Source organism: Oncorhynchus gorbuscha, linkage group LG03, assembly GCF_021184085.1.
Source record: "Oncorhynchus gorbuscha isolate QuinsamMale2020 ecotype Even-year linkage group LG03, OgorEven_v1.0, whole genome shotgun sequence".
In the NCBI taxonomy this organism is placed as follows: Eukaryota; Metazoa; Chordata; class Actinopteri; order Salmoniformes; family Salmonidae; genus Oncorhynchus; species Oncorhynchus gorbuscha.
This window is the reverse complement of record NC_060175.1, coordinates 13,760,407-13,782,962: the sequence shown is the minus strand read 5'-3', so window position 1 is coordinate 13,782,962 and position 22,556 is coordinate 13,760,407. Positions and strand designations below refer to the sequence as shown.

Genomic DNA, 22,556 nt, shown 5'->3' with positions numbered 1-22,556 from the left:
AGGCAGTAGAACATTTGAGGTGCCGGTACTCAGCTCAGGTGAGCTCCTGTCCAAGTCAAGCACTGCCTCAAACTCTATCTTCACTACACAATATTATACAGGATAGTAAGGTGTTGAACACGACATTCAAAGACAACAGATTAGGTCTATGGAAAAATCTATACAAAATCACTTTCATATAATGGGTAGCCTAACCAAACATGTATAAGACTGAATTAATCCACCTCTCCCGCTGTCGCTGCATGATCAGTGTCTCCTCAACCCAACCGTAACCATGCCTTAATTTAGTTAACGCTCAAAGACACGCACTACAATCCGTCTCTCACTGAAGTAACGGTTACATCTGTGCCACTTAAGTGGCTCTCTTCTCCCCATTAAGCACAATGACAGTGATTCATTGTCATGAAAAATACAGATTTTGGCCTCTCTAACTCATGTGCTTCAATTGAATCCTCCTCTAATCTCGATCGTCCTTGAAAGACAGTCCAATCAGCTAAGGAAGTCAGACAGATTTTTTAAAGGGAATTTGACGTGACAGATGAGCCTGCGGGCCCCTTAGGATGTTACCATTTTTCTGCAGTGCCTCCTTCAGTCCAAGTCCGTCTCTGAAACACCATAAATACTGACAGCATGACATTCATGGTTTCAAATTTGCTCTTTTTTGTCCCCCTATCCTGACACTACAGTTTTCTTTTCTTACTGCAGAGAGCACGGTTTGCATTAGAGTTGGGTTTGTGACAAGGCTACATTCATCATGTAATAAAGTGATGCAAACTGCTGCAAAACGCCCTAAATGGTTGTCAGCCCCGATTTCCACGAATTTGAAGTTGTTTAGGGTCTTGCTGCTTCACGGCCAAGAATGTTATGTTTGAAATTCCAGTGATGTTTTATTATTGGCCAGATAGCCGTGTGTCATGTTTTGACTAAGTGCAAGAAACTTGCTGATCCTGCCATGCAGTTTATAATACTGCAAATCCATGCAGCTTACAATACTGCAAATCCATGCATCCTTGGGCACCTATCTAGATGATGCATAAAGGGTGTTTGTCATCTTTATAACTTCAGATGTTTAGGTGTACGGTGTGTGTGTGTGTCTCTCACATCTATCCGACTCACGGTCCTGATGTTCCCTACACCTGCAGCTTGTGATAAGATGACAGAACCCTGTCCAGAAACAACCCTTTGTACCTAAACCAAGCACCTTTGTAGATCTGAGAGGATTAGATAAGTATAAGAAATGTGGGACAAAATCCTCCCAACCTATCCGAGGGCAAGGTAAAGCTACTGCCATACTGCTTACACCTAGACTTATTATTGATTTAGGGAGAAGGAACTAAGGGTTGTCTCTGGACAGGGCCATAGGGCTAACCACACCAAGTCAAACACCTCCGCCCTGCCACCTGACAATCACCTACAGCTTAGGGCCAAATACGCTATAGTTCAGAAAATGTATTTAACCGATACATCAATTAGGCCTATACTAATTTAAATAAATGGACAATGTCAAAGACACAAGGTGGAGTTTCAGTTTTACCCCCCTCCCCCAATATATTTGTGTATATTAGTTACATTTACAGTGTTTTCTTATCATACCAGAGTTTGTGTTGTTTTTCAGCCCCTTTATCATATGAATTTATTTAGAGTTTCTCAGTTAGCTGAATCACAATTATGTATGTATGTGTGTGTTAGAAAATCCATTTGCAAATATATGGGATCGTCTCAGATATGTTTTATTAGAAAAAACATATTGCATATATCAAGCCAACTCTTTGTTAAATTAACAATACACTGCTGCCATCTATTGGTGTGACTGGAGAAATACACACAGGTGTCTAAATGTTGAGGCCCAAAAATCCTGCCTAAACATTTGCATAATTCATAATTGTACATTGGGTTGAAAATACAGTATTTTACTCTGGAGTGATATCACTTTAAAAAGTAGAATAACAATAAATATTATATTGACAAAGCAGATTGATTTCATCACATTCAATGAATCATTTACAGTGATTTCAGCATTTAAATATATCAATTGATATAGCAGCGCTTTCTGGAGTGCAAATTATGATAATGGTCACATCGGTCATGAAGTCACAATTAAACAGAGAAAATAATCAGTTTTTAATCAGCAAGGTTCATCAGACCAAAGTTCAGCATATTGTTAGCTTCAGACCACGCAGGGTGTTGTGCCCCATCCATCTCTGAAGCCACTCTGTTGCCACTTGCCAGAGCATGGTTTGCTCCACCGATCGTAGCATTGCACTCTGGGCAGTTACGGCTCATCATGGCGCCTCCACATTCTCCGATGGCATAGACGTGACCGTTGGGGCAGGAGTACCAGTGGCCTTTAGGCAAACTCATGGCTGAGAGTATCATCTTTCGTTCATCATCACTGATCCCCAGGCCAGAGCTTGGTAGCTTTTCAGCCAAGTCTTTCAGTGCCTGCTTTACAGAGTCCTCGTCTTGCGGAGTGAATGGCTGCATTCTCTCCAGAACCTCCCTTATGGCTGTGACCTCAGCCTGAACCTTGACCCCACGACCTGCGTCCTTAGCCATCTTGCAGCGGGCGTTGAGCTCGGCCAAAAAGGAGAGCCTCTGTAGCTCTCTCTGCAGATCAGAAGCCTGCTGATCCGAGAACTTCTGGTAACAATCCATCAGCCACTTCAGGAACTCTTCGACTTTCTCATTAAAGTGGAAAACTTCCGCACTTGACATGTGCTCCCTACTAATCTTCAGCAACTTGCCAACTCTCTCAAGGAAGGCCATCTTGTTTTCCGTGATCCACAGTTCCTTAGCTGTGAGGTGAGAGGCCCTTAGTTTTTTCTCGATCTGTATGTACTCCATTGGTAGATACCTTTGCAAGTCCTCCTTGTCAATCCATTGCTGCTTAAGGACCGCCTTTTGTGCCGCAATATCTGACTGTGCTCCATTAATCTTCTCCTTAACTTTCTCAATTACCGCCAGACTCCGGTTGACGTAAGCCCCGTACCGGAGATTCCTGCGGATGGGAGTGCGACACCTGGGGCACTCCTTCAACTTTACTGCGAGCTGCTCCTCGGTAGCCTGCTGGTTGTCATCCATCCCCATGTATATATCCATGGACGTGGACTCAAAGATGTGTCCGCAGCCGTCCAGCTGAATAAAGCAGGCCTCAGCATCGTCCTCCGTACCAAAGAAGATCTCCATAACATCCTCGCGGTGGCAAACACGGCACTTGTTGGGGCAGGGGTCTCCACACAGGCCGATGCAGGGGTGCCCACACTGCAAGGTTTTGGTGCAGGGCTGGGTGCAGGGTGGACGGTCACAAGGCTCATGGCAGAGTTTGCTGCAGCCCTGGTGAGGACATTGCCAGGCACAGGGCTCTATGCAGGGGGCACAGGGCTGGCCGCAGGGCTTCTTACAGGCACTGTGGATGCAGCGATTCTCACAGAGAATTGGACAGGAAGGGCAGTCACGTGTACAGGGCTCCCGACACTTGTGGGAGCAGACTAGGAGCTTATCACATCGGTGGAAACAGCCCAAGTGGAAGCGGCCCTGGTGGCATCTCTGGCAGGAACCAGGACAGGGGTGGCCACACTTCAGTATCTGTTTGCAAGGTTCCCTGCAGTCCGGCTGTACTGTAGATCTCCTATAATGACAGGGACCTTCTTGCTTGTGTCCACACTTGAGCTCCAAGGTGACTGTTGCCATGCAGGTGATGGTGCAGGACTCCCCACACACAGTGGCACATAGATGGCCACACACCAGCATCTTCTGACACGGCTCCTGGCACACAAACTGCTCTGGAGCCTGGTGACAGGGCACCATCTGCTTGTGCTGGCATCGCGGTACAATTTTCTCTACCTGCGTAAGGCAGTCTTTAGGGCACTTCTTGTAGCACAGAAGTTTGCATCGATGCCCCAGCTCACAGAGGACCTTCTGGCACTTCTTGTTACATGTGTACTTCTTGTGCTCTTGGTCGTACGGGTGGCAAGCACTGGAGCACACGTGACCACAGTTCAAGCGGAACTCGCAGGGCAGGTTGCAGCCTCCCTCAGGAGCATGTTTGAAGTCGTCGCCGCAGAATGCTTTAATGTGTCGCTCAGGGTGGTTCTGGCAGCACAGGGTCAGGGCAGGGCCCACTTGGTCTTTCTCTCGCAGTGTGTGCAGGATGTTGCTCCAAAGCTTGACTTTTCCCAACATGGCCATGTTTCCAATGCAGTAGAGACCCTTCTTAGCCCGTGACAGGGCCACACAGACGCGGTTGGGGATGTTCAAGAAGCCCACCTTCCCCTCTTTGTTACTTCGAACCAGCGACAGCAGGACAATATCATTCTCCTCTCCTTGGTATTTGTCAACAACATGAACTTTTACCCCATTGAACTCTTTGGCTGGCATGAGTTTGCGCAGACAATGGAGTTGGCCAGTGTAAGTGGTGAGGATGGTGATCTGGGATGGCTGGTATTCCTGTAACAGGAGGTAGCGACACAACGCTACCACAAAGAAGGCCTCGTGGAGGTTCTGGCGACTCTTTCCATCCCTGATCTCCTCCTCCGGGTAGTTATGCTCCACAAAGAACATGTTGGAGAGAAGACCCTACAAGACAACAGGGAGGTGAATACAACGGTTATTGGACCGCAACTAACTTCTAAGGCCTACAAATGGACTGTGTATTGTACTTTATTGATGGTTCATTGAATTGATGACATGCTGAAATGGATATTCAGTAATCTTTAAATGCACTCCTGCTAGGAGGGTAACTACCATGTAAAAAGTCTCTGAAAGCATTGACGAACCTTAATGTTGTCATAGTCCATCACTGAGGGGTGGTTCTCTAGCTCAGAGTAGATGTGCGGGACCAGGAGACGGGCAATGTCTGGCCTCATGCGATGCTGTGCGGGGATAGACCCAGAGTTAGAGGATTGGTCAATGGACAATGAAGAACAAGGTTCTATGGATTGGTTTCTCCATATACACTTTCCCTTTAGATTCCCCACACGTACCTGGTAGTTAAGTCTGACGTATGGAAAGTCCATCCTGATCAGCCTCTCAAACATGGACACTTCAAGATTGAAGTTCTTGGCCAGTTCGAACACTGTTGCACTGGGCCGGAGCTAGGGACACAATGAGCTACATAAGTACCCCTATAAGTACCCCTATAAGTACTCCTATAAGTACCCCTATAAGTACCCCTATAAGTACCCCTATAAGTACCCCTATAAGTACCGCTGAAGCCCAAGAGAGGATGGAATGGACCTCCTCATTTCAACACTTTTAGACAACATCTCCTCAACTCTATTACTTGTTGTTGAACATTGTTTTTCCAGAACCTGCCCAAAGATAAACATTTGCCGTTCGACTAAATCACATTTACAGAAATCTTGATAAATGTGCATTGGCCCTCTCAAATCAATGTAATAAAGTAAAATAAAAAGAGTACGAAAAGTATACAGTATTTGAAAATAAAAACTCACAGTTTTGCTATCCTATCTTGTTTTCCTGCTTCTTTTCAGTTGTTAATGTGTGTCTGCTTTATTTAAGGGACAAGGTAAGAATATATGTGGGAGGGGGTGTGGGAAAGATACAAAACATTCTCAAATAATGTGAGTTATTGTACTCAGTTTGTTTCTGCCTGACTGTGTTAGATTTCAACCACTAACTTTTGATTAATAGCACTTCAAAGCCAAAGCTTTTTTTCTCATCGAAAGTGTGATCCACCTACACGAAAGTAAAGTGCACATCTCAAGAATACCAGCTTTGAATAAAAGTGGATTATATTGAACTGTGTAAAATACGTGATATTCCAGAGTGCTTTAGCTTTTTCACTCAGAGCTAAAAGGAACAAGTCAAGTTACGTAAGACCTTATAGCTGGGTGAACTCTCCGTTTAGCCCCAAGCAGAGTTGGAAGTTGATTGCAATTCAATAAGAAATTAAAATGACCATGGACTTTCAATCGACAAATGCCCAGTTTACATTAGGAGCAATGTTCAAGTCAATTTAACATTAGGAGCAATGTTCAAGTCAATTTTACATTAGGAGCAATGTTCAAGTCAATTTAACATTAGGAGCAATGTTCAAGTCAATTTAACATTAGGAGCAATGTTCAAGTCAATTTTACATTAGGAGCAATGTTCAAGTCAATTTAACATTAGGAGCTATGTTCAAGTCAATTTAACATTAGGAGCAATGTTCAAGTCAATTTAACATTAGGAGCAATGTTCAAGTCAATTTAACATTAGGAGCAATGTTCAAGTCAATTTTACATTAGGAGCAATTTTCAAGTCAATTGAACATTAGGAGCAATTTTCATGTCCAATTCAATCACTGGATTTAGTGGCATAACAGTAGGGAAGTTGACCATGCCTGGCCAATGAGTGTCCAGTACCTGTTGGTGGTCTCCAATGAGAATGAGGTGCTGGCAGGCCTGGCTCAGAGTGGTGATGGTGTGGGCCTCCAGTACCTCTGCAGCCTCTTCCACGATCACTAGGCGGGGGCGCACTTCCTGCAAAGCTTTGCGCCATCTAGCAGCCCCTGTGGTCGTCATGCCGATGACCTTGGCTTCCTTCAGGACACATAAGTCCTCACGGAGACGAATCTCAGCCAGACGCTCGGCAGCATCCTGATAGTCCTGCTCTGCCTGCTGGGCTCGCATACGCAGCTCCGTCCGATAACGCCCCACCCATAACCTGCGAACACAGAGCAGCGTCAGATGAGGTCATTGGTAGCATTTGACGGTAAGGCCACTAATGGAGTCTACATACGCAGGTGATAAAACTAACAAAGTTCCTATAGAAAAGTTGTTTTTACCTGACATAACCCTGTCACAATCAAATTCTGAATATCTGAGATTCGTAGATAATGTGTAGAGCAGAATCCTTTATTCCTTGTATGATTTACTGAGTCAATCCAACACGCTGGAGCTGTGACAATTTCTTTATTGCATCATCCAAAATGGCTTTTTGGCTTGGCACACAACTGAGCCTTGCACTGGTCTTTTCCCCAGTCAGATCAAAACATGCGTCACTTAAGGTGGCACAGTTAATCGCACACCTGTGTGGTTTGTGTGGTCATGACGACTGTGCACTTTGCACAAACTAAGCACAGTTACATTGCCAGGGTGACAGAAACTTGTAGAGGTGAGGGGTTCAGTGCATGCATCTACTGAGATACATTTTCTCAGTAATTAGTTGACATAATTATGCACAATGGGAATATACGCTCTCGCAGTCTGGCGTTGCCTAGGGGATGAGAGAGACTATTACCGGTACAGTCTCCATCTGTCTGGCAGACTAAGAGTCCACACATCCAGAATGGTGTCTTCCTCATCTTCACTCATGGCTGAGCTGCTGCCCAGCTCTCTCCTAATACGATGTTTCATCTTCCTCTTCTGCACCCGCTGTATCTGCGCACACAGAGAGAGACACGTCAGACTTTTCAAATAACATAAACTATACCTTTAACCCAGCACCTGTCTTTCTACCATACTACTGAGCTAAATACTGTGAAAATGAAGCAGGAGATTGTCATTTTAAATCAATAAGCAGCTAAATTAGTTTGTGATTCACATATTGTATGATTCAATGTATTTTGGCTATATTGTTATACAATAAGTTTGGATCAAGGCACGTTGTAGGTTCTCACCTCCCAGCCTTCTTCACTCTGCTCTGCATGTATCAGAGTGTTCTCCAGGTTCATGGCCAGCATCATTTCCGCCATATCCCTGACTGTCTCCTCCATCTTTCTTCGGTCATCATCGTGACTATGATGCATGTCTGAGACTTCTACAAAGCGTTCCATCTGGATCAGGTCTGCCTCCTCCGCTATCTCGATCAGGTCCTCCTCCTCCTCCTCATCTTCGTCCATTTCCCCATCTATCACAAAACAGAGAGGGTAAAATGGGTGAGGAGTTTCTAACTTCTATTCCTAGTAGTTCTCTCAACAGTCACTTTAATAATGTTTACATATTTTATATTACTCATCTCATATGTATATACTGTATTCTATCCTATTCTACTGTTTCTTAGTCAATGCCATGCCGCTCTGACATTTCTAACCCAAATATTTATAGATTCTTAATTATATTCCTTTACGTTATATTTGTGTGTTTTGTGTGTACTGTTGTGAAATTGTTAGATATTACTGCACTGTCGGAGCTAGAAGCATTTCACTACACCCACAATAACATCTGCTGAACACGTGTATGTGACAAATAACATTTGATTCGATGAACTCTGAACTCTGCTTCACCCAATATAGTTTCAGGATCAAAGGGAGTTTTAAAGAAAACATAAAAGAGTTCAATAGATACAGCAGACTACTAGCTAGCTATGTGAACTACAGCCATAATATATTCACAAGCAATGTTGACAAATACAAGGCCACGAGGAGAAGCACTTTTTTAACTCTGCATTGTTGGGAAAGGGCTCATAAAGTAAACATTTCACGGTAAAGTCTCGACCTGTTGTATTCAGAGCATGTGACAAATACAATTTGATTTAGATTTGCTCTGCATCTGTTCCAGTTGTTGTGTCTGTCTGATCATGTTGTGTCTCGTCTACTGTAACGATTATGCAATTTTGGGTAACAATGAATTGTCAAGCATGGTTATTATTATATTATTTTTTTAAACAAACTGCTTATAATGCATTATAACCCATCTTTGAAAACAAGTTACAATATACTGTACCTAATGAATACAACACAGCTTTGGGGACAACCCTGTCGTTTGGAACTTTTGGAAACTAGCTTCTCCTCCCGACCGTGCCGTTCTGTTCATATAATGATTACCAACTTTACCCACTTCATGTAAAAAAAATATATATATATTAACTGCTATTGGGTAAACCATATCTACTTAAATATAAAGGTGAATCCCCCTTCTACTGAAGATAATGTAGTAAGAAGATTATGACAATAATTGTTTTAAAGTTCAGGGTTATTGTCCATAATTGTCAGTTACGAGATTATACAATAACTGTTCCAGCCCTATGTCTTCGTTCAGTGGTACTGCAGTGGCTTCTCACCTGCATTGTCATTTTGAGGATGTGGTGTCCTCTGCTGGAAGGCAGTGGAACCTAACCCCAGCCACTCCATTATCATAGACGGCTTCTTCCCACCATAGCTCTCAAAACCATCCAGTGCCTGAGGAAAAGTACATATCAAGAGTAAGTATTGTCTCCACTCTGGCCAATAACAGATTATCACAGATCGTATCATAAAGCTTTTCTGGGAATGTCTATTTTGTTTACAATCTTAAGCCTTGAATAAGCAGTAGGGGTTATCGTCCTCATTGTAGTTATCCGATAAGACATCATCATAGTTCTAGAAGTAGCAGAGGTGGTGGAACTATGAGTTATAGTCATAGCAGTAGTCACCACTTTATATTTGACAGTGGTATCAACGACTCACAGGCTGGAGGGACAGACTATCCCAGTGCTCCTCTGAGATGAACCTCTGAAGGAACATTTCCCTCAGAACGCCTCGTAGACTGCACTCCAGCTGCACAGACTGAGTCTGGATCTTAGTCTCTTCGGTCCGCAGTGCATCATAGATCTGAGAGGATACAATATTCTGAGCATCAGTATGTGGTATCGTTTCCCTAAATGACTATTTCCCCAAAAGATATCTAACCTGGTTGTTACATTCCTGACACATACGGAAGCTGAGCTACATTGACTTCAATAGGAGTGCTCATTTACATTTTAAGACTATTTCACCAATTTTAGCGTAACTTTCAGGTTTCCCACAATAACTCTCACCTCACTGTTGGCACGGCGAAGATGTTGCGGTAGTCTGCGGCGGAAGTCATGGGACCTTTTCAGCTCCCCCAGAGTGAAACAAATGAACTTGTGGATGCCTATGGTGCATGTTAAACAAATGAACTTGTGGATGCCTATGGTGCATGTTAAACAAATAGCTTCAGGGCCTCACTGTTGCTTCAATGTTAAACCTTGTGGACCCAAATGAACTCTTACAATAAACCTTGTGGATCTGCACAATGTTAAACAAAAACTTGTGGATGCCTTTGGTGCACAATGTTAAACAAATGAACTTGTGGATGCCTATGGTGCATGTTAAACAAATGAACTTATGGATGCCTATGGTGCATGTTAAACAAATGAACTTGTGGATGCCTATGGTGCATGTTAAACAAATGAACTTATGGATGCCTATGGTGCATGTTAAACAAATGAACTTGTGGATGCCTATGGTGCATGTTAAACAATGCCTTTGGTGCACAATGTTAAACAAATGAACTTGTGGATGCCTATGGTGCATGTTAAACAAATGAACTTATGGATGCCTATGGTGCATGTTAAACAAATGAACTTGTGGATGCCTATGGTGCATGTTAAACAAATGAACTTGTGGATGCCTATGGTGCATGTTAAACAAATGAACTTGTGGATGCCTATGGTGCATGTTAAACAAATGAACTTGTGGATGCCTTTGGTGCACAATGTTAAACAAATGAACTTGTGGATGCCTATGGTGCATGTTAAACAAATGAACTTGTGGATGCCTATGGTGCATGTTAAACAAATGAACTTGTGGATGCCTATGGTGCATGTTAAACAAATGAAAAAGCTGCTGATACATGTGATGACTAAAGTGCCCTTCAGAATTATATCTGGTAAAACACAAATTATGACATTTTTCAAGAATGGCTTGAGGTTGAAAATAACTGAATTCAAGAAGCAAAAGTAGTGTGGGACAATCATGCGTTCATATACCATACATCCATAGTTCAGTATGTCGGGGAAAAGGAGCCCTACCTTCCAGGAACTGGTCTAGAGCGTGGTTGGTATAACAAACCACCAGCATTGGGGAGGAGTCAAAGACACCTTTCCACACCTCCTGATTGGTCAAAAGAGCTTGGGCGATCTTTAGTCCTGTGTAGGTCTTCCCTGAGATTATGAGTAAGGAGAGAAAACGAACGTCCAAAAGCATTATACTCCTGCAAGTCCACCAACACATGAAGCAGCATGGCATACCAATGTCAAACTTTCAGCCTAGAAATTGTACATGTACACTACCATTCAAACATTTACGGTTACTTAGAAAAGTCCTTGTTTTTGAAAGAAAAGCACATTTTGTCCATTAAAATAACATCAAATTGATTAGAAATACAATGTAGACATTGTTAATGTTGTAAATGACTATTGCAACTGGAAACAGCTGATTTTTTATGGAATATCTACATAGGAGTACAGAGGCTCATTATCAGCAACCATCACTCCTATGTTCCAATGGCACATTGTGTTAACTAATCCAAGTTTATCATTTTAAAAGGCTAATTGATCATTAGAAATCCCTTTTGCAATTATGTTAGCACAGCTGAAAACTGTTGTTCAGGTTAAAGAAGCAATAAAATGGATGATCTCGTACAAAGCTGTGTACTACTCCCTTCACAGAACACCGCAAACTGCCTCTAACCAGAATAGAAAGAGGAGTGGGAGACCCTGTGCACAACTGAGCAAGAGGATAAGTACATTAGAGTGTCTAGTTTGAGACACAGATGCCTCACAAGTCCTTAACTGGCAGCTTCATTAAATAGTACCAGCAAAACACCAGTCTCAACGTCAACAGTGAAGAAGCGACTCCGGGATGCTGGCCAGTTAAGGACTTGTGAGGCGTCTGTTTCTCAAACTAGACACTCTAATGTACTTGTCCTCTTGCTCAGCTGTGCACCGGGGCCTCCGACTCTTCTTTCTATTCTGGTTAGAGCCAGTTTGCCCTGTTCTGTGAAGGGAGTAGTACATAGCATTGTACGAGATCTTCAGTTTCTTGGCAATTTCTCGCATAGAATAGTCTTCAATTCTCAGAACAAGAATAGACTGATAAGTTTGAGAAAAAGTTATTTGTTTCTGGCCCTTTTGAGCCTGTAATCGATCTCACAAATGCTGATGCTCCAGATACTCAACTAGTCGAAAGAAGACCACTTCTATTGCTTCTTTAATCAGTACAAAAGTTTTCAGCTGTGCTAACATAATTGCAAAAGGGTTTTCTAATGATCAATTAGACTTAAAATTATAAACTTGGATTAATTAACACAACGTGCCATTGGAACACAGGAGTGGATGCTGATAATGGAACTTTGTACACCGATGTACAGTTGAAGTCGGAAGTTTACATACACTTAGGATGGAGTCATTAAAATTAGTTTTTCAACCACTCCACAAATTTCTCGATAACAAACTATAGTTTTGGTAAGTCGGTTAGGACATCTACCTTGTGCATGGCACAAGTCATTTTTCCAACAATTGTTTACAGACAGATTATTTCACTTACAATTCACTGCATCACAACTCCAGTGGCCAGAAGTTTACATACACTAAGTTGACTGTGCCTTCAAACAGCTTGGAAAATTCCAGAAAATTATGTCATGGATTTAGAAGATTCTGGCTTTTTTATGGCGATTTGGGAGCAGTGACTTCTTCCTTGCTGAGCGGCCTTTCAGGTAATGTCGATATAGGACTCGTTTTTACTGTGGATATAGATACTTTTGTACCTGTTTCCTCCAGCATCGTCACAAGGTCCTTTGCTGTTGTTCTGGAATTGATTTGCACTTTTCGCACCAAAGTACGTTCATCTCTAGGAGACAGAACACGTCTCCTTCATGAGCGGTATGACGGCTGTGTGGTCCCATGGGGTTTAAACGTACGTACTATTGTTTGTACAGATGAACGCGGTACCTTCAGGCATTTGGAAATTGCTCCCAAGGACGAACCAGACATGTGAAGGTCTACAATTGTTTTTCGGAAGTCTTGGCTGATTTCTTTTGATTTTCCCATGATGTCAAGCAAAAAGGCACTGACTTTGAAGGTAGGACATGAAATACATCCACAGGTACACCTCCAATTGACTCAAATTATGTCAATTAGTCTATCACAATCTCCAAAAGCCATGACATCATTTTCTGGAATTTTCCAAGCTGTTTGAAGGCACAGTCAACTTAGTGTATGTAAACTTCTGGCCCACTGGAATTGTGATACAGTGAAATAATCTGTCTGTAAACAATTGTTGGAAAAATTATGCACAAAGTAGTTGTCCTAACCGACTTGCCAAAACTTTAGTTTGTTAACAAGAAATTTGTGGAGTGGTTGAAAAACGAGTTTTAATGACTCCAACCTAAGTGTATGTAAACTTCTCACTTCAACTGTATTCCATAAAAAAATCTGCCATTTCCAGCTACAATAGTCATTTACAACATTAACAATGTCTACACTGTATTTCTGATCAATTTGAAGTTATTTTAATGGACAAAAAATGTGCTTTTCTTTCAAAAACAAGGACGTTTCCAAGTGACCCCAAACTTTTGAACGGTAGTGTACATAAACATGATCTAATTCAATATGTATAATTTGTTCTACATGTATTCCACCTGTGCCTGGGGGTCCCTGGATGATTGCCAGCTCCTTGGTGAGGGCGAGCTGAAGTGCTCTCATCTGGGACTCGTCCAATCCCAGCTGCTCCATGGGGGGCCAGGCATCAGGATCCAGGGTGTGGATGCGGCTGCTCTTAAACTCAGGCACCGCAATAGCAGACAGGTCATATGTATCCCCCATTGGCAGGTAGGCAGGAGGGTGGACCTCTGAGCTACATTCCACTATATACCTGCAATTTACATGTTGTCATGAATCAAAAATACAATTTTTGTTAGTCAGAAAGTTCTCATTCTTCATTACAATAATTGATATGCAGTAAATGTTCTGACACAAAATATCTGCTAAAAATCATCTAGCAGCTGGTGGAAGAGGTAAGTCACCACAAACCATGTTAAGCACTTTAAGATCAGAAGTATGGAACTGTATGAACGCAATCTGCGACTCTCAATATCAGAAAAACATGGTGGAAAAAAATATTTTGCAGACTCTCTCTCATAGCATCAACACCACCGGTGCGACAGCCAGTACATACGTAGGGCTGACTAATGATTGAATTCAACAACAACAGACAGTACACCAACCTCTGGAAGGGCAGATCCTCTACTTCCAGCTCCTGCAGCCCCTCGAGGACGTAGCGGTAGGCCTCAAAGTAGGCGGTTGTCTCCACCATGAGGAAGGACTGGTGGGCCTCCACTCCGGCCAGGGCTCGCCTGCTCTCCGTTGAGAAAATGATCTGGACAAAGCCCTTCTCTAGCTCCTTGGGGTCCCGGTCCGACACAGTGGCAAACAGGAAAGTCTCAAAGTTGTCACTGGACATGCAGACTAGGGACCCATATATCAGCCGCTTGGAGTTCTGCCAGCGGACAAACTGTGTGGGACAGAGAATAACATGAACATATATTGAATGCACTCTACTACACGATGTTGGCAAGTCTTGGTAAGTTATATTTCTTCTGTTCAAATACTCAATAGAACTGACTGACCTTAAGAGGTTTGGAGTCAAACTGGACCTTATAGGCCAAACCAGACCGGGTGCACATTGGAACCACCAGTCGCGTGTCAAAGTACACTGTGATGTCATCGAAGCGCCTCTTCCTCAAAGGGACGTCTTTATTACCCAGGTCCTGCTGGCTCTGAAGCAGCTTCTGGATGCCCTCTCGAAGAGGTCTCACAAAGTCCTCTCGCATGAGCCGGAAGTGCGTGTCCAGGTACAGCAGTCCGCTGGCATAGCGTTTCAAGATGAGGTTGGGCCTGAGGAAGGGCCTCTGTTCCTGGTGGAACTCCTTGGGGGTGGGGTAGATGGACAAGGTCCTGAAGTCGGCCTCCCCAGGTGGGGCGTCCTCCTGGGGGGTGATGAAGGAGTAGTTGTCCGATTTTAGGGTGCCCTCCCTGGCTCTCTCCTGGAGGTGCTCCACCAGGACCTGGATCTTCTCCAAATTCTCCTCCATCTGCTCCAGGACATCCACCCCCACAGCTCGCAGGCTGTTGATGACTGGTCTGAAGAGGGCCACTATCATGGACACGGCCTGGGTCGAGCTAGCCGGGAATATCCTGAGCACCTCAGCGAGAAGGGTAATGATGTTGTCCAAGTGCTGGGGGTACTGTTCCCGGCGAGTGAGGTCGAACTCTGACCCCATTCCCATCACATAATGGGGCAGGATGGTTCGGAGGAATCCAGAATGCTTGATTAAGCCAGCCAAGTGCTGTATAGTTTGACGGTCAGTTTTGGACAAGAAGGCCTTGCAGAGGACTTGGCAGAGGAGCTGAACGAGGTCCTTTCGCATCTCTCGTTCGTCGAGTAGAGCTTGCAGTCCATAACTGGAGGCAAGAGTAATGGCTATTTCTGAAGGTTCTTTCCCTGAGAGCTCCTCCAACGTTTTGTACCCCATTGGACGAACATGAGGAGCGCCACCATCTGCAGCTCTTCCTCTCCCTCCCCCTCTCTCTCCATCTCTTCCTCCCCCTCCTCCTCTCTCTCCATCTCTTCCTCTCCCTCCTCCTCTGCCTCCCATTCTTTCTCCTCTTTCTCCCCAACCCCTCGCACCATCCCCTCCTATTCCTCTTCCTCCCCAACCCCTTGCACCCTCCCCTCCTCCTCTTTCTCCCCAACCCCTCGCACCCTCCCCTCCTCCTCTGCCTTCCACTCTTTCTCCTCCTCTTCCTGCCCAACCCCTCGCACCTTCCCTTCCTCTTCCTCCCCTGGCATCTCGCGCTCTCCTATCCTCCCTTGGATTCCCCCCCATTAACACCTCTCCTCTCTCCCCTGCCCCCCCCTACCTCTTCCCCCTCGGTTGGCTATTCCTTCCTCTTCTCTCTGACCAGCCTCAGCACCTGAGATGCAAACAGGGAAATCTATATCAATATAATGAAGGAAATGCCAATCATGTTTTACTTATACAAAATAATTCAACATGAATCTCCTTACCTATTCTGTGATGGTTGGCTCCTCTACCTCTCCTGCCCCTGTTTGGGTTTTCCATTCTGACTGAATTACTATTGGTCCACTAGAACAAGAAATGAAACCCAGTAAAACACATATTGAATGATTATAACAATGGCATTAATCCATTTGTTTAAAGTTATTCCAAAACAGAGGCAAACTTAATCTTGATGCATGACTAATGTACATTGTGATGGATGCCGTGCGACATCTATTGGACACAGACAATTATTACGTGGACATTTTTTATAAATGTTTTATTATGCGGAAATAGTGTTGGTTTCATTTCTACTGAAATTGTGTCACTTGGATACAGTGAATACATTATATTATATTATATATATTATATATATATAGCTGATACAATCAATGTATCGAAATCAATCTGGATCCTTCGAAACCAAGGGTGAATATTTCATCCCAAAATGTCAGTGTTTTAGGACAGTCATGGAATGATGTAAATGAATCATTTGTATTTTATTCCGGATCTGCAGCTACTCTTCCTAAGGGTCCAATCACAATTACATACAATAAAACAACTATAACATATATACAATACAAACTCAATAACACACTCAATAAAATGTGTGTAGAGTGCGTGTGTTAGCGAATGCCCTGTGTGCCTGTGTTTTTCTCTTCACAATCCGCGCTGATCCATAACGTGTAGTTTTATCCGTTTTTTAAAATCTGATTCTGCTGCTTGACAGTTCCAAATAGCCATAGCGCTATGTAGTACTGTGCGTTTCCCGTTGTCTGTTCCGGATTTGGGGACTGTGAAGAGACGTCTGGTGGCATGTATTGGTGTGGGTATGTACGGACGTCTGAGCTGTGCGCTAGTCGCTTAAAACAGATAGGTCAATGATTTAAACATGTCAGTACCTCTCACAAAGAGACATTTTGAAACAATTAAAACGATTTGAACTGACGTGACATCTTATCCAGAATTGTATTTACTTGTCGAAATGTACTTGTCGAAATAGGGTGTTACATGTGATACATTTTTATTCTACATAGTAAAACAGAATTTCTTACCTTTGCTGAACGTGTGAATATTTTTGATGGGATTTAGGGTCCAATTGCAGATTGCATAAAACTTTTAAATAAGCGTATTTCTGTAGTCCTTGTTGTCTGGTTGACAGTAATGATTCGCTCTGTTACTGTCCTCGTCTCTGCGGATCGGTGTTGGGGAGTTCCGCGAGCTGCTCTTTAAACGGGCCCAGGCCTGTTCGCTGTCAGTTTCGCTTTCCAAGATGTTACATAGTGCAAGTGAGTCAGAAATGAAACTACACGCCCTGTTGTTTGTAAAAAATATGTTGACAATACTTTAGAGTGATCTGCTGCCCGTTACACTTTCCAAGATGTTACATAGTGCAAGTGAGTCAGAAATTAAACTACACGCCCTACTTGTTGGTACAATATTTTAGAGTGATCATTTTCATGTTTACGAAAATACATATTGAGCAATAATAAGGTGCTCTTTTTTTGTCAGTATGGCTAATCATAAACACTTCGGAAGTTAAAATATATACATAACGCTGCACTGGCTCGCTCTCTCTGTTGTAGCAATTGAGCAGTTGTGCAAAGTTTAAGAAGCACTATCAAGTATTTTGACTTAAGTAGTTTGTGTATCTGTACAATTTATATTATTGGCAACTTTTACTTCACTACATTCCTAAAGAAAATAATGTACTTTTTACCTGACACCCAAAAATACTGAATGCTTACTTAGCAGGCCAGGAAAATTGCCAAATTCACACTTATCAAGAGAACCTCCCTGGTCATCCCTACTACCTCAGTCTGCCAGATCAAACTAAACACATGCTTTGTTTGTTAATTATGTCTAAGTGTTGGAGCCCCTGGCTTTCCACACAAAAAACCATGAACTATTATCTGGTTTGCATTATAAAAGGATTGAAATTACTTAAGTATATTTTAGCAAATTACATTTACTTTTGATACTTAAGTATATTTAAAACCAAATACTTCTACTCAAGTAGAATTTTACTGGGTGACTCACTTTTACTTGAGTCATTTTCTATTAAGATACCTTTACTTTTCCTCCCAAGTACAACAATTGGGTACTTTTTCCACCACTGCAATGGAGTAAGGGCTAGCAACTGAATGAGTAGGTGTTCTACAACTTTTGACTGGTAGTGTATATTGAGCAACACAAAGGTGCTCTTTTTTGTCAGTATGGCTAATCACAAACACTTTGGAACTTAAGATACCGCTGCACTGCCTATGTACAGTTGAAGTTGGAAGTTTACATACACTTAGGCTGCAGTCATTACATTTACATTTTACATTTAAGTCATTTAGCAGACGCTCTTATCCAGAGCGACTTACAAATTAAAACTAATTTTTCAACCACCCCACAAGTATCTTGTTAAAAAACTAGTTTTGGCAATTCAGTTAGGACATCTACTTTGTGCATGACACAAGTCATTTATCTAAAAATTATTTATAGACAGATTATTTCACATATACAATTCCAGTGGGTCAGAAGTTTACATACACTAAGTTGACTATACCTTTAAACAGCTTGGAAAATTCCAGAAAATTATGTTAATTAGCCTGAGTCAATTGGAGGTGTATCTGTGGATGTATTTCAAGGCCTACCTTCAAACTCAGTGACTCTGCTTGACATCATGGGCAAATCAAAAGAAATCAGCTAAGACGTCAGAAAAATGTGGACCTACACAAGTCTGGTTCATCCTTGGGAGCAATTTCCAAACGCCTGAAGGTACCACGTTCATCTGTACAAACAATAGTACGCAAGTATAAACACCATGGGACCACACAGCAGTCATACCGCTCTGGAAGGAAACGCGTTCCGTCTCCTAGAGATGAACGTACTTTGGTGCGAAAAGTGCAAATAAATCCCAGAACAGCAAAGGACCTTGAAGATGCTGGAGGAAACAGGTACAAAATTATCTATATCCACAGTAAAACGAGTCCTATAATGATATAACCTGAAAGGACGCTCAGCAAGGAAGAAGCCACTGCTCCAAAACCGCCATAAAAAAAGCCAGACTACGGTTTGCAACTGCACATGGGGACAAAGATTGTACTTTTTGGAGAAATGTCCTCTGGTTTGATGAAACAACAATAAAACTGTTTGGCCATAATGACCATCGTTATGTTTGGAGGAAAAAGGGGGAAGCTTGTGTTGGAGCGAACCATTTGAGGAGAGAGCTGAGCATTACATAGGTCTGGTTGCAAGGCTGAAATAGCAAGGACATGCACGTTAAGAGAAGATGACACCCAGGCCTCATGGCACCCAGGCTATACTCTATTTTTGAAAGAATACATTAACCAAGACCATACATGCATTCATGACAGCTGAACGTGCTGTGGTCAGCAGGATACAGGAAGAAAGATGTAGGCAAGATAACTGATGACTAACATGTAAAACATAAGCATGCAATACATACATTATTTTTAGAACATGGAAAGTGTTCTGCCATCGTTGTAACCAAAAGCAGATACTAAGGGGGAGTAACTTTATTTACATATGTGATTTACACAAATACTATGTATGTATAAAAGCAGAGCCAGTGCTAAGAAGGGGCGGCTATTCCGCAGACCAGCACGGCTCTTAATAACTTGTATTAAAGTCTACATTGAATTCACAAAGTTCTTCTGAGAGTATTATATTTCTGAAACAATTCTCCACAACATATTTTGGCGAGCTTTGCCAAGAGATCAGAGGGGTCGAGCAGAGTGACATTCCAGGCTGGTGACCGTTTCGTTGGACAATCTTGCAAACGGATGGCCACCCAACTATAAAAAGGTACGCTTGTTCTTACATAGTTGAACGTTTGTATAAATTGCTTCAGAGATACTGTCCCAGCAAGAGGGGCGTCACGTAGGTCTCTATTTAAATTTCCTAAAATTCCCAGTAAATGCTAAGAGCTTGTTGAATTCAATGAACTGCATGCTGTCTCAGCCTCCAGTATTTATGCTGCAGTAGTTTATGTGTCGGGGGGCTAGGGTCAGTTTGTTTATCTGGAGTACTTCTCCTGTCCTATTCGGTGTCCTGTGTAAATCTAAGTGTGCGTTCTCTAATTCTCTCCTTCTCTCCTTCTTTCTCTCTCTCGGAGGACCTGAGCCCTAGAACCATGCCCCAGGACTACCTGACATGATGACTCCTTGCTGTCCCCAGTCCACCTGGGGCCATGCTGCTGCTCCAGTTTCAACTGGCCTGGGCCCTAGGACCATGTCCCAGGACTACCTGACATGAGGACTCCTTGCTGTCCCCAGTCCACCTGGCCATGCTCCTGCTCCAGTTTCAACTGTTCTGCCTTACTATTATTCAACCATGCTGGTCATTTATGAACATTTGAACATCTTGGCCACGTTCTGTTATAATCTCCACCCGGCACAGCCAGAAGAGGACTGGCCACCCCACATATGCTCTCTCTAATTCTCTCTTTCTTTCTCTCTCTCGGAGGACCTGAGCCCTAGGACCGTGCCCCAGGACTACCTGACATGATGGCTCCTTGCTGTCCCCAGTCCACCTGACTGTGCTGCTGCTCCAGTTTCAACTGTTCTGCCTTATTATTATTTGACCATGCTGGTCATTTATGAACATTTGAACATCTTGGTCATTTTCTGTTATAATCTCTACCGGCACAGCCAGAAGAGGACTGGCCACCCCACATAGCCCGGTTCCTCTCTAGGTTTCTTCCTAGGTTTTGGCCTTTCTAGGGAGTTTTTCCTAGCCACCGTGCTTTTACACCTGCATTGTTTGCTGTTTGGGGTTTTAGGCTGGGTTTCTGTACAGCACTTTGAGATATCAGCTGATGTACGAAGGGCTATATAAATAAATTTGATTTGATTTGATTTGATGCATGTGTGATTTGGGGGGGTTGTTAAATGTGAATATATGTGTGCATGTGTAGGAACTAAGTGAGTAGGGGCTGTGAGCCTTGCAGGTGTCGGGTGTTTAGCGGAGGGGCTTGCACCTGCTCTGGTCGGACCGTTTAGACGGACCTGCGTGTCTGGATTGGTGGGGTGGGTTGTTCCGTCTGATACTACTTGGCCGGGTTCGACTGTCTCAGGACCTGATTTGGGATGTGCTGATCTGGGCGGGTGACTTAGGTTGGGTGTGTGATTCGGGACTGCCCCTCTCGCTGGGCCATTCATGTGGGGACCTTGTGTGGCCTGACTGGTGCGGCTGTTTGCTCTCTCTGACTGAACTGCCTGGCCTGGTGAGGGGCTGCTGCTGTCTGCCCATAAGGTCAAAATAGATCAATAAGTAGGTAGAAAAGTCCACGAATACCGCCCTTTAAGATTACAAAGGGGTTTGGGTGGCATTCATGGTTACCGCCCCAATAAAAAAGGGGTCTGCTCGGATGAATAGATAGAGTGCAGAAAAACGTCGGCCCGATTTGGCGAGGTTAAACTGCAAAACAAATCCTGCGGATAGAAAGCTCCGTCTGTCTGAACGGGGGTCTCTAAATGAGCAGGTCACGCCATAATACAGCTCTGGGAAAAAAATTTTTTAAATAAATAATAAATACAATATTTTTTTAAATATATATATATATTTTATATACAATAAAATAAAATCAATAACTAAAAACAACAGAGGTCTGCATTGGATGGGTGAAAAGGGTATGAAGACAAGCTGACCCGATTAGGCAGTAGTATTGTCATACCGTGAAAAAACCTATAGGATATAAACCGGTTTAAGAGGCCATAGGTCGTTTTAGGTAAAAACGTAGTGTGTGAATGAACAAATGTGAATAAACGCCTGAATGGATGGTTCTCTGTGTTAAGAAAGTGTATCAGAGCAAGCTAGAATTGTGGAGTAAGGAGGTGTGTGAAATAGTGTGTGTGTGTGTGTTTGTGTGTGTGTGTGTTTGCGTGTGTGCGCCAACTGATCAGGGAAAGGAATGCATTACCCGGTAAACAGGATAAATAAAATAAACGATTAAGGGAGGCAATTATGAATTGGAACGATCACATAAAACCATAATAAGAAGTTCAATTTACCAGCGTTTTGATGTTAACATTCTACCATCAGAAAATACATTACGATGGTGGACAGATAGGAATCTGCTTGTCCTCGCAGACGTGCGAGTGGTTAGCAGAGCTATAGAGAATATCTCAGCGTAAGAAAATAGCTCCCTGTTTTAGATGAGGAGCTAATGGGTATGGGAAGAATGAGTGTGAGGTGACCCTGGAACTTAGTGCGGTAGCAGAGAATGCCGCTATACAGGAGTTTGCATCTTTTTTTAAAAGCAACAAGTAATCGTTTTGAGGTTAGTAAGAATTACATTTTCATCAAGCGGTGTATAGTCTCTGATCGATCAATAAGTGGTTCATGGAAATTACAGTTTAAATGTGATGAAATACATACTAGATCACGTTTTACCTGACTTTTAGTAATATACCGATGGGATTTACTAATGGTCTCACTTGGAATCATTTTGCATTAAAACAATAGTTTGTGGTGATGAAATACGTGGATGATTTGTTATTAGCGTCAAAAGACGGGAAAATAAACGTATATGAAAAATCACCACCTTGGTAAAAATTAGTTGGAGGAAAAGAAAAATGTAACATATTTGGTGTTTTCAATTTCTACGGGTAAAAACCTGGGATCAGGAAGAAACTATGCATTCTGTGCATGGCTAAACTCATCTCGCATTCAGAAAAACACAAGGGGTTTTCAGTTTTTTTAGACATTCTATACCGTCATTCTCTGAAACTGCTAATACGCTTATAGAATGAAATCAAT

The 22,556-nt window shown here is 42.9% G+C and overlaps 1 protein-coding gene and 1 long non-coding RNA gene across 2 annotated transcripts; both read right to left on the bottom strand.

Moving 5' to 3' along the window:
* Positions 1 to 1,709: 1,709 nt before the first annotated feature.
* Positions 1,710 to 15,377, bottom strand: znfx1 (zinc finger, NFX1-type containing 1). Its single transcript, XM_046331950.1, has 14 exons — positions 14,352 to 15,377; positions 13,950 to 14,236; positions 13,365 to 13,597; positions 10,719 to 10,887; positions 9,896 to 9,915; positions 9,739 to 9,818; positions 9,389 to 9,532; positions 9,004 to 9,121; positions 7,622 to 7,851; positions 7,243 to 7,382; positions 6,366 to 6,666; positions 4,983 to 5,093; positions 4,776 to 4,871; positions 1,710 to 4,575 (listed from the first exon to the last, which is right to left on the bottom strand). Exons 1-14 carry the CDS (start codon positions 15,255 to 15,257, stop codon positions 2,122 to 2,124), a joined length of 5,289 nt encoding a protein of 1,762 aa, XP_046187906.1. The 5' UTR covers positions 15,258 to 15,377; the 3' UTR covers positions 1,710 to 2,121.
* A 213-nt stretch (positions 15,378 to 15,590) lies between these two features.
* On the bottom strand, positions 15,591 to 17,061 carry LOC124018596. The gene is made up of 3 exons (XR_006835644.1): positions 16,841 to 17,061; positions 15,794 to 15,872; positions 15,591 to 15,699 (listed from the first exon to the last, which is right to left on the bottom strand). It is a non-coding gene; the product is annotated as an uncharacterized LOC124018596 (long non-coding RNA).
* Between the last annotated feature and the right edge of the window lie 5,495 nt (positions 17,062 to 22,556).